This window comes from Phasianus colchicus, chromosome 2 (genome assembly GCF_987193195.1).
Source record: "Phasianus colchicus chromosome 2, bPhaCol1.hap1.1, whole genome shotgun sequence".
Classification (NCBI taxonomy): Eukaryota; Metazoa; Chordata; class Aves; order Galliformes; family Phasianidae; genus Phasianus; species Phasianus colchicus.
In genome coordinates, this window is record NC_143437.1 from 33499303 (window position 1) to 33514886 (window position 15584).

General features: G+C 42.4%; 2 protein-coding genes across 6 annotated transcripts in view; one reads left to right on the top strand and one right to left on the bottom strand.

Annotated features, from left to right (window-relative positions):
* Window positions 1-8808, bottom strand: part of SPAST (spastin) — a 33997-nt gene extending 25189 nt beyond the window's left edge. The window contains exons 1-3 of one of the 4 annotated variants that reach the window (XM_031593040.2): window positions 8181-8808; window positions 4206-4289; window positions 2898-2981 (exon numbers count right to left, since the gene is read on the bottom strand). In XM_031593040.2, coding sequence (XP_031448900.2) covers window positions 2898-2981; window positions 4206-4289; window positions 8181-8577 — 565 coding nt within the window. In that variant the 5' untranslated portion in view covers window positions 8578-8808. Of the gene's footprint in view, window positions 1-2897; window positions 2982-4205; window positions 4293-8180 lie in introns of all 4 variants that reach the window. The other 3 variants (XM_031593024.2, XM_031593033.2, XM_031593016.2) reach the window with 3 other exon arrangements.
* Window positions 8809-10828: 2020 nt separating this feature from the next.
* DPY30 (dpy-30 histone methyltransferase complex regulatory subunit) lies at window positions 10829-15035 on the top strand. 2 transcript variants are annotated; one of them, XM_031593004.2, is made up of 5 exons: window positions 10829-10988; window positions 11140-11212; window positions 11299-11346; window positions 12486-12628; window positions 14801-15035. In XM_031593004.2, the coding sequence occupies exons 2-5, from the start codon at window positions 11177-11179 to the stop codon at window positions 14871-14873; spliced, it is 300 nt and encodes a 99-aa protein (XP_031448864.1). In that variant the 5' UTR covers window positions 10829-10988; window positions 11140-11176; the 3' UTR covers window positions 14874-15035. The 2 variants fall into 2 exon arrangements, with proteins under 2 accessions (XP_031448864.1, XP_089991435.1); XM_090135309.1 differs by having other exon boundaries at window positions 10851-10984.
* The last annotated feature ends 549 nt before the right edge of the window (window positions 15036-15584 follow it).

The window sequence follows — 15584 nt, forward strand, 5'->3', positions numbered from 1 at the left end:
TGATACAACACTGGCATAAACCTACCAAATAAACACTGCTGCAGCTGTCCTTTTATCTACGTAGCATTCCAAGTAATGTTTTCTTTTACTAGAAATCAGTTACCACATAACACAGCCCCAAAGCAAAAGCACCATCACCTCCAAGAAAGCGAGGTTGTCACAAAAGGTGTCTGTTAAAGTTCATGTCCATACCTGGCCAGAATTATTACCCGATAGGAGACTGATGAAAAGCATCTAAATTATGTTCTATATACACCTTTCAACCAAAATTACTTATTCCACACACAGAAATCTCTCCAAAATGGGAGAATATATATCCTTATAAATCACTTTCAGCATTAGAATTGACTTACATTACGCCAGACATTGCAGTTATCCATTTTTAACAACAGAAAAATGACAAGTTTCATGTATTGATTGTAGAAAACAAATAACCTCCTGTAACTCTTAAATGTATCAAATATAATGATCCTAACTTGAGTGATCAGCCATCCCGGAGAGATCAGGTCTGTGAAGGTTATCAGAGCAGGATTTATTCACTCACCTTAGCAGCTGCACAGCTAACATTCCCTAAACTACAGTGCACTAAATCCCTATCAAAAAAATGGGACATCCACCAACACCAAGTAGTCAAATTTGATAGCCCCCTGATGGGCAAACCAATTGCAATAGCGAGTTCTGCTGGCTAAGAAACTGAGTCACCTTGAGGTTCTCTAAAGCATACCTGGAGTAACTTCCAAACTGTGTCACAATAAAACTTTAAACAGAATTCAATACAGTAATTTACACTCCAGATGCAACAGGGATCAAAACAGGTAAGTAGCTACATCCTCTTGTTCAAATGTTAAAAGACCAATAGCATCACCTTCACCTTTCACTGATGCCCCAACACTTTGAAAGACAAACACTGAGTACTTCTAAGTGACAGTTAAAACCCAAATACGGAAAATTGAGTTATATTACTGGCATCACTTAGACTAAATAAAATTTCAGTTTAGCAATCTGCATTTGCATCTTTGTCTGTCAAACAGAACAAATTATTTGACATTTGTCTACTTTAAGCCTGTTTTATCTTGCTAGCTAATGCAATAAAGTACCATTATGAAAGAGAAAACTCTCAAGAGCAAGAGAAAAAGTTTACTCCTTGATCTTCAGAGTTCAATTCATGGACAAATGACCTCACTGAATCCTAACAGCTCCAACAGCCTCAGGTTCAGTTCAGTTGCAAAAATATCCACAAGCCACCAGAAAACTTCCAGGTATCTGTTACTAAAAGTAACGAGCTACATTTAGAATAATACATACAATTCAACTCTACACTACCTTAAATTTCCAAGTCCATGTAAAATGATATTTACATGGACTTATTTACATTTAAATGTAATTTTAAAAAGCTTTAAAATATTTCAAAGTAGGTTACATGTTATAAATATTCCTTAAATAGATCTATAATGATGAAGCTTGTAGGATGTAACAGTTGGAAAATCTCTCAAAACATCTTTTCCTTCACAGAGGGCAAATGTCTTCACTTGCTCTTTCCTAAGCTCTCACATATACTGCTGGAAGCAGATAGTGCAAACTGAACAAGAGTCTCAAAGTTGAACTAAGTACTAAGCTTGGGATAATTCAAAAAAACATATATGACACCAACTTAAGCAGTAAACACTATTCTACGCATTTACTTTTCAACCTGCACTCTGAATGAAGAATTCAAGTATCATGTGATCCCACATTATGGTAGAAAAGATGAAGATACCAGCTTGACCTCACCTGAGTACAAGAAAAACCCAACAAAATAACACAGCCACTTTCCTGGACATACAAAGGTTCTACAGATAAAAACCTACAGCAAAGCAAAGAAGCTGGAAACTTGACTACATGTTCCCTCCACATTTTGAGGAAAAGGGCAAGAAGACACCTGGAATACAAGGGAAACAAAAAGGATTCTCTTTCTTGTGGCTGTCATAACACCCCCAGCAGTCATCATTTACAACAACAGAATCAGAAAGCATAAGCAGAAGAAAGAACATTAGTTTTCCAGCTGCTCTACATGCTCCTAGGAGAGCGAGTTAATGGAACTGGAAACACCACAGTGCAAGACAAAAGCTACAGACATGCAAGTTAAGCTCAAGTACATTCATTTCTTAGTTCTCCCTAAAAAGAACACTAAATATCCTTATTTCCACTTCATTGACTGAACACATTTCCAAAATTCTCAGGTTAGAGGATACTCTACAAAAAGCTGTGGATTTGTAGGCTGAGGGAATTAATTTTGACTTTATATCATGCACAGTAAGATGCCATTTCCAACCCTCCCTGTTTACTCTGACCATTAACAGCTTATACAAACACTCAATTTTAATAAAGCCAAAATTATGCAATATTATCCTTCTAAAAAGAAGTGATCTTACCTACTAGACTTAAAATAGAACACTACTAGGTTACAAGAATTAGTATTTCACAAGCTTATGATCTTCATATTACTAAAGAATTATTACTATAGTACATACCAATAATCAGAATTATGTGACAGCAAAATTTCAGGAAAAAGTTGCACTTACAGAAGGTGCATTATTAGGGCTGATTGTGATCAGCAACACATCACGAGTTTACTACAGTTCTAATACAGAAAAGCTAAACCAACTCCAACATTGACATTTCCCCAGTTTACAAGTTCGGAATGCTAAGCTACAAAGACTTCTCAGTAGCTTTTACACCTAGTTTTAGGGCAGGAAATTTCAAAACTCAACAGCATTGAAAAATATTACTTATTTTGGAGATCCTACAGACAATGACTCCTTCACTATAAATATCACAAAGACATTTTAGAAAAATAGATTCCATCAAGTTGTGCAAATAATAAGAAACTTTCCAAAGTCATGAATTTTAACTGGTACCTAAAAGCTGCAAGCGATCCTTGGCCATTGCCAAATTTGTCATCATTTTAGACTGCAGACGTCGAGCCCGATCACACTGATCACCTTACAAAGAAAAATCAATGTTAAAACTTGGCAAATTAACTTTTTAAGCTGCAAAACACTGACATTCAGCCATCCACCTTCTTCCTCCCACTCCTTAGCTACCTGCTACCCCCTCCACTAAGAAATGTCATCACATAACTAACGAAGTTTCCTATTTAATCAAGATTTTCAAGTTTGTTGCTGCAATGTTTCACAATACTGCTCACAGAGAGGTGGATATCTATTCTCCTATGTGTCACACTGACCTAATATACGCTCCTTTCCACAACATTTTTCTAAAAAGCAGTCAAATAAAATAGGCTTTTAAGAAGCTTGAGAAGTGACTGAGAGGCAAATACAATCTAAAAATCATCACTATGATAATATGAAGAAATTTAAATTCAGTTGACTGTGTCCCTTTACATTTCAAAATACTCAGAGTTAGAGATATTCATATTACTACTACTTTAAAATAACATCTGTTCAAGCTGAACTTTTTAAGTACACAATTTAGGCTGTATCAAATGCCAATGGTGATGTTGCACAGGTGAAACATCAGCATACAGTGTTCACAAACATTTCTGAACACATCTGAGGAACCAGCAGTCTGCTGAAGCAGCCCCAGAGGTTTTGTTTGTTTGTTTTTAAATTATTTTGAAGACAGAGATCCTTAGTTAACCCTTCACTGCAACTATTTCTGTGTTACATATAGGCTCCTATGCTACAGCTCAAAATGTTTCCATATACACAGATAGCTTACTTCCTCCTTAGTTGGAAGTGCTCAGTTATTTTGGCATAAGCTATCCAGAAAGACAATTTTAGACTAATTCAAATCAGTGGGGCTTTTACTGTTTCTTCCTTGTTTATACTGCAGAGATTACAAAATTCTGAATAAGTGAGAACATGAACTAATGCATGATTGCCAGCTTTGGCAAACCAAATCAAAACACATAAAGGAAACACCAAAATATTAAGGAGCTGAGTATTTTACTCAAAACTTTTTTTTTCTTTTTAAAGAACTGATTATTTTGTAATATCTGGAGCAAGAGTTCCATTACAGACCAGAACATTAAGGCAGAACAGAGAAATGGACCAGTGCTCACTCACAGCTTAAACAAGAATGAGAAACAGCAAACCATTCCTAGCACCTACCACATTTAGCAATTATATCTCATTTTGAGGAAGCCATAAAGCAGTACTGATCAACAAAGCAAATCTTTTTCACAAGACTCAAAACTGGCTTACCTTGACCAACAACTAAGACAGCTATTCCTCTTTCCAGTTCTTCAATTCCTTTCTTATACCATTCAACAGCTTGTTCCTTTTGTCCTGCTTAAAAAGGAAGTGAACCCATTATTTTATGTAACGGATTAAAGTTCAGGAATGCTTCCATATAATGCCACAAAACAAGTAAAATGAGTGAAGATTTATTTGGACAAAATTCTAGGAAACGCTTAAAGGGACACTGTCAACTTCATATCTACTTCTAGTTCCAAATAAGCTTCTCTATTAACAACAGGTATTACACCAGCCTCAAATCACTTTCACCTGTTTTAGAAGATATGTCATCTAGCTCAATGAGATTGCTTTCCTTGTGGGGGGGGAAGAGAAAGAAAAAAACCTACACAGAAATAGAATCACAACAGAAATGGTGAAGTGTGGATTTTTCTCCCTTCTGAAACATCAAAACAAGACATGCATGTTAATCTTCCAGGGATAGCTAATACGAAAGTAACACTAGAAGTATTGAAATTCAAGAAGAAAAGCCATGAGCCTGAGGTACCACCTACATGATATCAGATAATTCTGGTTCAGTTTTGTCCAGAGCAGTTCATTTGCCATGGGTATATTTGTTTTTTTTTTGGTTTTTTTTTTTTCACTCTATCATTAAATTGCTGTACTGCAGGTGTATGTCAACTTGTACGTGAAGTAAAATACACAGTCTTGAAAAGAACAAGTCCATCAGCATGCCTACACCTTGCCTGTTTTATCCAGCATCATGAAAACAAATGATCTATTGAAAGAAACTCAGATCTGCATAATTCTTCCTTTCCTACAGATATCCTGTAGTCAAAAACTGTCTTGCTGCATACTGATAGGTGCTTTTTCAAGTTAGCAGTGCCATAACTAAGCATACCTTTCCAGCAAGGAATACAGACTTAAGTTATATTCTTATATTCTTAGTGATGACTAGAAGAACATACCTAGAACAAAGTCTTCAGATATTATTACCTTGGTTTCAGAAGAGATAACAAAAGTATTCATTGATGCCAGCTAGCAATGATTGTGTTGACTCTTTATTCAAACCTTTCTGTAACTTCAGTCCCAGCTGTATTTTCTACAAATTTCAGTGCCAGGAAAATATTTCAATACATTTCTAGAGAAAAACCATAAGATGACTCCTTCTCCCTGTCCAGATAGAAGCTCTTTTATTAGCTTTTGGCAGGTTTTCTTGTGCAGCTAACCACATATTTCACCCTCCTTACCAGCACAGAATGCAGGAGCAGCACCTTTCTACAGCTGCATGCATCGCACACCTTGAGAATCATTTAATTTCTGCTCTTTTTCCACCAGCCTCACACACTCTGACTGTTAAGAAAAGTTATGAAAGTGAAACAACAAAAGCTGTGTGGCTACCATCTCTCCTGCAGCCTTTTTTCTTCCCATTTTTCCTTCTCACCTATAGAAATAGTGTCAACTGCAGTGCAAGTTTAAAGCTGCTTAAAGCCATTAGAAAAGAAATGTGAAGTGATTCCAGCCACCCTTGCTATTGCTTGAGTCACTTTGCTCCTCTGAGGAGCAGTCCCAGGTGTGCCAAGCACATCATTAAATCTCACCTCCACTTTCTAAGGGAAGGAAGTTCTGAAAGCAAAGCACCAACCCAGCTGCTTGCAAGGGCAGCACTGCACCCACACAGAACCACTTATGCATTCCCAGGGGCTAAGGCATGAAGAAAGCCACCCTCCTCAGAAGTCATTGATTCACTGTAACGAGATAGTGTTCTTCACAGTAGCCTGTGCTGCTGTGTTTTCATCTGAAGTCTTGATAAGACACCCATTCGTTTTGACTGTCACTGAGCAACACTTGCACAGCCTCAAAGATTTCTTCTGCTCACTCCTCTCCCCCAGCGAGAAGGCTGGAATGCACACAGAACAGGACAATTGACCCAAACTGGCCATACCACGTATCGTGTAACATCACACCCAGAAATAAAAACTTAGGTAGAGGAAGAAGAGGGCAGGTGTATGTGTGTGGGAGCTGGCTTTCATTGTTCAGAACCTGGCTGGGTACAGGTCTGCTTGTGGGGAGTTACTGAGGGAGTGCCTTTCTGCCATGTGCTCCCCTCCCCCTCAGTCCTTGTATTCTCTGCCCACCAGTTGTCACTCCTACCCCTCCTGCTCTCTACCCACCCCTCTCCTCTGGCTGGTAGCCACCACACCATTCTTTGTGGGAGGGATTGCCCAGAGAAATACACAGCACTGAGCTGGAGTTTGAAAATACCAAAACATTAGCACTAATTTCCCAAAAAATATACAAACATAGAAACTGTCAGAAGTGACACCATAATTACTGAGCTTCCAGAACAGCAAGAACTCCACAGAACTGACACGACGTTAACTAATCCAGAAATTTCAACCATTTCATGTACTACACCTAACACAGTTTTTTACTAAAAGTTACAAAAAGCTATTTAAACAACAAACAAGTTAGAAGGTACAACATACAACAGTGGTATGAGCAAAACAGGTGAGCAGATAGTCAATCTGTGTATTAAAGCAAACCGAGCTCCTTCTCAGTGACATAGTTAATACACTTGTGATTGCTGTATTAGCTGTAAAGACTGCTTTCCTACTAAGTATACATCTTGCACAGCTAATTCAAATATGACAACTCTAAGAATACCTATAAACAAGTCAGTGACAAATAAAGATCTGCAGGTTCCCCCTCCCAACCAGCAAGCCACCTGTTCTACAGCTACATCTTATATCAGCAATTCAGCCTTGGCCACTGCACAGAGCTGCTATCAGCACCACTGAGCTCCTTACATCTGTTCTGAGCTGACCTCAATGCACACACAGTGCTTTCCTCTCCCCAGAGCTTAATGCTGCCACTCCCAAACCCTCAGTGCAGCGGTGCTCAGGCAGTGTGCTCAGCAGGCCACTTCCAGCAGAGGCCTAGTGCAAGGGTTTCAGTGTTACTGCTGCTTTAGGATGCTGCACTGACAGCCCAGCCAAAAGGGTAAAGTGAGGTCTGCTGACACTCCCTGAGGATTTTAGAACATGCACAACCAGCAGGGCTGCCTCTGGGTGCTGACAGTTGTGCTGCTGCATTTAAGCCAAACATTCAGTCTGGAGAAGTGAAGGCTCAGCGGAGACCTGATGGAAGGTGACCTTCTAAAAGGAGCTTATAAAGCAGAAGGGAAAATCAACCACTTACACGGATAGATAGGGGTAGCACAAGGGAGAATGGATTTAAATGAAAAGAGGGAAGATTTAGGTTAGATGTCAAAGGGAAAAATCCTTGCTCATAGGGTGGTGAGGCCCTGGCACAGCTACCCAGAGAAGCTGTGGATGCCCCATCCTTGGAGGGGCAAAGGGCAAGACTGGATGGACCCTGGGCAGCCTGAGCTGGTGGGGGGCAGCCCCGCCATGGCAGGGGGTTAGGACTAGTGGGCTTCAAGATCCCTCCCAACCCAAACTATTCTGTGATTCTGTTATTCATGTAGCTAAATCAAAAACACAAGCAGAATTGTGGTTTGGTTGGGTTGTTTTACCCTTCCAGACAAAAACAAGCACAAAAGACAGGTGCAGCACCCTCCCCCCCGCATTCAACTTCCTGAAGCCCAACTTATCAGTCACGCTGTGAGAAGTGTTTTTTACCAGAGAAAGCCCGTCAAACGTAGAAATAAAAGCAGACAAGCAGTCGCCCGACCATGAGCCTTTTCCCAGCGACTCCGAACGGGCCGCTTACGGCACCTGTTTGTCGGAGCGAGTCTCCAACGCACCCACCGCTCCTCAGCCGTACTTCGAGGGCTGCCCCCACCTCGCCGGCCCAGGCGGTCGGGTTAAACCCGGAGCCAGCTCCACCCGCACCCGCAGAGCTACGAACCGAAGGCCGTAATTAAAGTTACGGGGCCGCCCTTCCCCAGGGCCGCTCCCGACCCGCAGCCCCGCACCGGCCGGGACGCAGAGCGGCCGCGGGCGCTGCCGCCGCCCCTACCTCTCTCGTCCTCGTCGATGCGCAGCGCCATGGAGATGCACTCGAAGGCCCGTTTATGGCACGCCCGCACCCGCTCGGCCGCCCCGCCGGGCTCGGGCGCGTCGCCGGCCCTGCTGCTCTTGGCGGCCATGAGCGCGCCGCGGGAGAGGCGCTCGCAGAGCCAGGCGACCAGCAGCCCGAGCTGGAAGGCGACGAAGCGGAGCAGGGCGAAGGCGGCGAACAGCGGGTACGAGAAGTAGTACAGGTTCCGCTTGTGCGGGGACGCCGCTGCCGCCCCCGCCGGCGGCGCGGGGGGAGCCGGCCCGGACGGCGCGGAGGGAGAGGCCCCGGCGGCGGGAGGCGCGGAGCTGGAGCCGGCTGAGCCCTTCTTCTTCCCTCTGCCTCCCGGAGAATTCATTCACCGCCGTCGCCATAACCCGCTGCCAGCGACTGACAACAACCGGCCATGGCGGCGGCGGCGACGCCCCTTTCGCTCGGCCCCGGGGGAGGAGCGCTGACAGCGGTCAGGCGTAGCGCTCCCAGCGCCGCTATTGTCGAGGCGCTGCAGCCGCAGCGACAATAGGAGGCGGGGTCGGCGCCGCGGGGCTCCTCCAGCTCGCGGAGAGCGGCGCGGGGCGGGGCGGGGCGGGCACAACGCGCTCGGCGCGGCGGTGCTGCGCGGACGTAGGCCGGCCGCGATGCACGCTGGGAAATGTAGTCCCGGGGAAGACGAATGGAGCTGGGCGCGGACGTCAAGTACAGATACGTCACGCTGGGAATAAACCTCAGCGCCTTCTACTCTCGTTGCGAGGATGAATGCCTCGCTGGCCCAGTCACCCTTATCAATTATTTAGCAGCAGCAATATTTATTGCCTGACGGGTCTTTCCCACTGAGACAGATCCCCCCCAGCTGCTTAGTGCCTTTGTTACCTCAAGTCCTCCAAGTGCTTTGGCACATCGAGTCTGGCACCTATGGCAGACAGCCATACATCACCACGTTCTGCTCGGGCATCTGCTCCTGCCACGTGCAATGCCATCGCACATCCTTTCCTCTGTGCTCCGATCCCATCCCCAGCGCACCTTACGCACATCCAGCACAGAGGCAGTGATTCTGCATCACGACTGACCATCTGTCTACTACACAACTGTATACAATAATCTACACTGTCCCCAGAGTATTAGTTTTTATTAATGTCTAAACTACAGAATGAATTACATAATAATATATAACAAAATAGATATTTGTGAACTAGAATGATTATTAGATGGAGCTAGTATACCTATCAGCGCCCCAAAAATGCAGTAATGTTCATTAACTATTTTTTCTTTGTTTGTTAAGAAAGATGATGTGCTTAACAACCTAAAAAAAAACCCTCTTATTTTGTGAAATTATTAGTTGAACTATACATTAACAAGCTGAATTACCTAAAAATTTGACAGATTTTGGAATACCAACAAGTTTCCAGAAACTTCAAGCAGCGTTGATATTACGTAGTACACAAAGAAGTCAAGTATAATAAGCCATGTGACAGACCACCCATGTACCATCTCTACTGTCCATCTGTTATGTACAGCATCATCCCATTCCTATGCAAAACAATAGGAGAGCCAGTAGCTGAATAAATTATTAACAAACTGAAGGACAGCTTGAATGGCAAGGGGAAGAGTGTGTGGACAGTGAGTCTCCAACAAACCCAATGACTCAGACTCTTCAGCTACTGTTATTAAAAACATTGAGAATGTAAATTCTGTAAGGCATCTGACTGTCGTGGTTTATAGCATTACACACCACTAAACAGTGCACCTGTTAAGGGAATCATTTTTTAAGCCAAAGCACAGTTCAAGAAGTAGACGTGTCAGAAATTGTGATAATGCTTCTAGTGAGAACCTAGAAAACTCAGTTCGTTATTATAACTATTAAATATTTCAGTCACCTGTGAGTCAGTTTAATTGCCTTCCTGCTTAAAGCTGGCTGTGATATTCACTGGACCTATCCATGAACTACTTAAATTGATAATCTGCCATAAAAGTAATAGTTTTGGTGTGTATTTTTTGTAAATAAAAGCCGTAGACAAACAAATGAAGCCAACCCAAGTGAGAGCAACAGATGGCTTTCTGCTGCTGGCTGAGATGGGCAAAAAAGCCCTGAGGAGCACCAGTGAAGACGTGAGACATGCATTGAGGAGTGGGCAGTGGCTACATCAGCTTGTCTGCCTGACGGGACTTTACTGTGAAAAAGCAGAGCTCAGCCTGCAGATCGGGGACTCAAAATACCCGACTTAGAACACGGCACTTCAGCAGAAGGTCCAAGAACTGGGGCAGGCAAGTCACTGCAGTCATAGGAATCAGAATGGTGCAACTACCTCAACACCAAACGCCACTGCATAGAAGGTACCGTTAGGAAACTTTTTCTCTCTGATATAACATAATAGCAAAACATAATGCTACCCTCAGAGCTGCTTGCCTTAAGGCCGAGCACCTCCCAGCATCCAGGCCGCCCGACCCACCTCCCCTCGCGGCGCGCGGTCAAAGCGGCCCGCCGCCCAACCAACCACCAACAGCAGGGCTGTGGCGGGATAAGCCCCGCCCAAGTGACGTCACTGCTGTGGGCGCGGGGACTGCCGCCGTTCTCCCGCTTCCCCTCGCCCGGAAGGCCGAGGTGGGCGGGGCTTCACTCTGCGCAGGCGCAGATTGCCGGAGCACGACGGCTACAGCGCGACAGTTTCGCTTACGTCCAAACAATTTACGACACCTGCGCCGGCGGCTGTGGTTGCTACGGGCGGGCTCTGCCGTCCCGTGGCGAAGCAGCGTGCAGCGGAACCCAGGCGGGTGAGAGCGGTGCGGTGCAGCAGCACGGGGCGGGGGGTCACTGCGTACTGGCACAGTAAAGCGGACACGCGAGCGGAAGAGGGAAGGGAAAGGAAACGCTTGTCTCGTCTCGATCTCAGCCTACTGACTGGTTTGTGTTGTTGCTTTCCAGGATTCCCGTAAATCCAGCAAATCCCACGTTGGAAACCATGGAGGCAGAACAGATCATGGAGGGACAGCCGCAGGTACGGCAAGGAACGTTTGGTGTGCGTTGTCGGTACGTGTGTAAAATACGCGTTTGTGCGTTGCTGACCATGCGTTCGTTTTACAGGTTCCAGAAAACCCCCATTCTGAATATGGGCTCACTGAAAACGTAGAGGTAAGGCAGACTTTATTGCTTTCAAGTGTGGCAGGGGTCACAGTCCTGAGGTTAAATGTTGGGTCTGAACTTAATAGCCAGTGTTCCCAAGAAAGTGAGTTGGGATCTGCACCAGCAGATTGCCTTGCACTGTCAGCTGTTAGTGCGTTGTCTTGTGTTGCTTCTGTGGGACAGAATGCTGCTGAAGTAAGTAATGAACGTTTTGATGAGATTCCTTTGAGAAGTGTCCTGTGATGGCTGTCTGTGCCAGTAACAGACCATGCTGCTAAAAGGCAGACAGGCTTTCATTAGAGAGAAGAGAATAGGAGTCAATGGCATTTCTGTAAATGTATCAAAGGGAGGGATTTTTTAATATCCTTGTAAATGGGAACATGGGATCACAGTAGTCTAAGCTAGCTGTAATTACTTATGCTGATAGAACAGACAGAGTCCAGTCTGCCTCTGCCGCAGGTAACAGCGTGGGTTAGAATAACAACTCTGAGATGTTTGTTTTCTGCTCTTTGTGAGCTTTCATCTCTGTGTAAGCTGAAGCTGTATGTGAAGACTTTGCAGAAACTTCTCAAACATCCTGAGTGGCCAAGTTTCCTGAAAACTGCCTGCACACCTCCATTTCCACTGCAGTCATAGCACATAGGTTGTATAGCTATAGATCTCTGTAGATGGTTTTGAATGTGTTTTGTATGCTGGCAGCAGTAGTGTGTCCTTTCTTTAACTGGAGTTAATAGTTTCAAGATGTTTCAGGCACCTGGAACCATTCTGTGTATCTTTTCTTAAAGTATCCTACACTTTACTATGGTCTCTAAGTGCTTGGCATTAACAGAGTCCCTTTTGTGTTGGAAGTGCAGGCATGCGGGAACCATTCAGTTGGAACTGCTCATGTTAAAGTTATGCCTTCCTAGACTGTTTTCTCTGAACAGACACTCCTCTGGTTTAAGCTTGTCCAAGGAAAAATGCACGCTTAAATTTTCTTAAAAGATGTAAAGAAGTTATTTTCAGTGAGCTTGCAGAGAAACGGGTACTTTATTTGCCCACATACTTCAAAGTAGATCTGACTGCTATTACCTCAAAGTAGATCTGACTGCTATTACCTCAAAGTAGATCTGACTGCTATTACCAATACTCATTCACTTTTCCTTCAGAGGATAGTGGAAAATGAGAAGTTAAACGCAGAGAAAACTTCGAAGCAGAAGGTGGATCTTCAATCATTACCCACACGTGCCTACTTGGATCAGACTGTTGTACCTATCTTGCTACAGGGACTTGCTGTTCTTGCAAAAGAGAGGTAAGATACTGAAATGTTCCTTCTGTCCTTAGGAAAAAAGTAGGTCTCAAACTTCAGTAGTTTGTCACCTTTTTTGATGTCACACAGCAGATATGGTGTTGTTAGCTTGATAGATGTAAGTAAGTCATTACAAGTTCATAAAATGCTGTAATTGTAGCAGGATGTGATCCTCACTTAGCTGCATATGGCATGGTTAAAGTTATTTAACTAATTTCTTGGTTCACAATGTGGCTTACTACTGCAAAGTTTTTGTAGGGAGAAGACTATTTTTCATTAATTTTATCACATAATTTACTTGATAAAAACAAGGGAAAAAGCTGTTCTAATTTTGAACAAAATTTCTATAGTGTGGGATTATAAAGAGTTCTGCTTGCCATTCAAAAGAAAGAAACAAATGCAGATCAGGCCTGACATAGCTCTTCCTAAGAAATCTGAAACACTTTCTAATGGATGAGGTTGACCCTGCAGTGTTAACACAGTAATACAAATGATAGTTCATCCTTTGAGTAAAGACTGTTCTGTCAAGGTGCGTCAAATCTCTTATCAGGCAACACAGAAGCATATTCTTTAACAATAATAAAGTAGTTCACCTTGTCCAAATGAATTTCTATCTCAACTACTGGTGAGTCACACTGCATATAAACCATTTCTCAGTTTTGCTGAAATAACATTTCAGAAGCTGGTATGGATGAGTGACCTCACTGTACCTATAGCCAGAACAACCATCAGCAGTGCCTTAATCTCAGAAGGAACTGTGAATTTGAACTGATTGTACAGGCTGCTAGCAAAACAAAAGAGCATGTAGGAAGGTACACCCTGCTCCCAAGGCAGCACGCTGATCTTCAGTTCCCATCGGTGGGATTTCTGCTGCAGACTGAATGTCATCTGGGGAGGAATCAGCACAACTTTTTTAAGTCTCTTGGTGTTAATTGAAGGAATCAACAAACACATGGAAACAGAAATCCAGATGACAGAGTCAGTTTAAATCTCCAAAAAGCTTCTGGCAGTCTGTCACTAAGGGCTGTTAATTAGAGTTAAGTTGCTGTGAGACAAAAAGAAAAGCTTTTATATGGGAGGAACTGGTTGGATGATGCAAGACATAGAGTGGAAGTAAATGGTGAACTTCTGTGGTGAACAAAGCTCAACACTATAATCATGGAAAGGATCATTTGTAACAATTTGAAAAAATGAGTGCCAGTTTGTTAATGATACTGGGTTTTACAGAATAGCTTGGGGTTTTTTGCTGTTTTGTTTTGGAGATCAGCCTGTAAATAATAGCACATGAACTTTAGAAGGTGACCATTATCCTTACAAAAATATCTTCTGAGTAAATAAAGAGTTGGAATGCTGTGATTTAGAAATTGAAGGGATAAAAACACGTCATTATTTAAACCTTTAATGTTCTTGAATGTTTTGTGTAATTCCAGTTCCCCTATATTCTGGTACAATGCAAAAAAGTAGAGAAAGGAGTGACAAGGTGGTCATTAAGTATGGAATGCCATCTGTGCAGGGTGTGACTGAATAGATAGTACTGCAGCCTGAGAGAAATTATATTAGGAATATGATTAATCATGAATAGCAAGGAAATAATGGATTGCATTTTCCATCTCTTCTGATACAATAATGAAATTGAGCTAGGTAGAAAATTCATAATTGGAAAAAAAGGAGATGATTTTTCATAAGTCACATAATTAAGCTATGTAACTTTTTAGTGCTTTATTTGGGCTAAAGGGCCCAGTAGTTGCCAGAAACGACGCAAACACTTGTAATGCACAAATGACACAAGAATCATTTGAGGAAAAAGAAGTGAAAACTGATAAACTGTTCTTTGATGCAGTATGAATTAAAGAAATGGATAAATGCATACAACTTACAGTGAGGTACACTGTGAGCATAAATACTGTATACCCTAATTTTAGGTATGTAACTGTTTTAGCAATTTAATAGCATGGAACTAATGGTCACCAGGATTCCTTATTTAAAAACTGACTGACCAGATGCAAAGTGGAAACTTACTGAGTTGGTCTAGGTAGTTGGTTGTCCCTAAGGCAGTGCCTCCAGGTGTTTGAGAGGAGTTATGTTGCTTTTCAGAGAAGGTGATTAGTTCTTCACCTACCCGGTTCCATATAACAAAAATTAATTGCTTTTGATTTACACTTTTTTTTTTTACAGACCGCCAAATCCCATTGAATTTCTAGCAGCGTATCTCTTAAAAAACAAGTCACAATTTGAGGACCGAAATTAACTCCATTATAATGAGGACAATTTGGCTGCTAGGCCGAAATGCTTATTTGTCGCAACTTGTTTTCTGCTGTAAAAATCCTTTGGAAGTAGTAGTATTGTCTCTCTTAATCACACAATATGCTTTACCTTTTGAGTTATTTAATAAAGAACACTTGACATTTTATTTGTTCATTTGTTTTTAACTAGCTAGTCAGAGTCTTTCAAAATAAAATACTGACACTGCACTACTGGATGAAAGGCTGAATAATTCACTGGGGATACGTCACCTCTATGCAAGAAACAAAGGAATACAATTTATTATGGGATCACAGTGGTCGCAATGTCTGTAACTTAATTTGATTTTATTTTGAACCCTTCCTGTGCAAGGTATCTAAACACAATGTAAATTAAGAGTAGTTAGAATTTATTTTGAGGATGAATTAAGTAGAGAACTTAATTCAGAACACTGGGAAGTTTTCAGTTTAAAACACAACTAAGTTCACCTGCAGACAGTGTCCAACATTTCAGATGCTTTTATTAATAGTGAGCTGTTAAGCATTAGTTGTTGATCTCTTGTGGCTGGTGTGCTAGATTTAGCTGACAGAAAGTTAAAAGGGACTTTAACAGTTTGGTAATTTAGTTCTCTGTTCTGCTAATCCTAGCTGTGCATTCTTTCCCTGTCAAGCATAATTCTGATCTAACTCAGTGAAAGACTGAACCTTGTTTTTTTGCC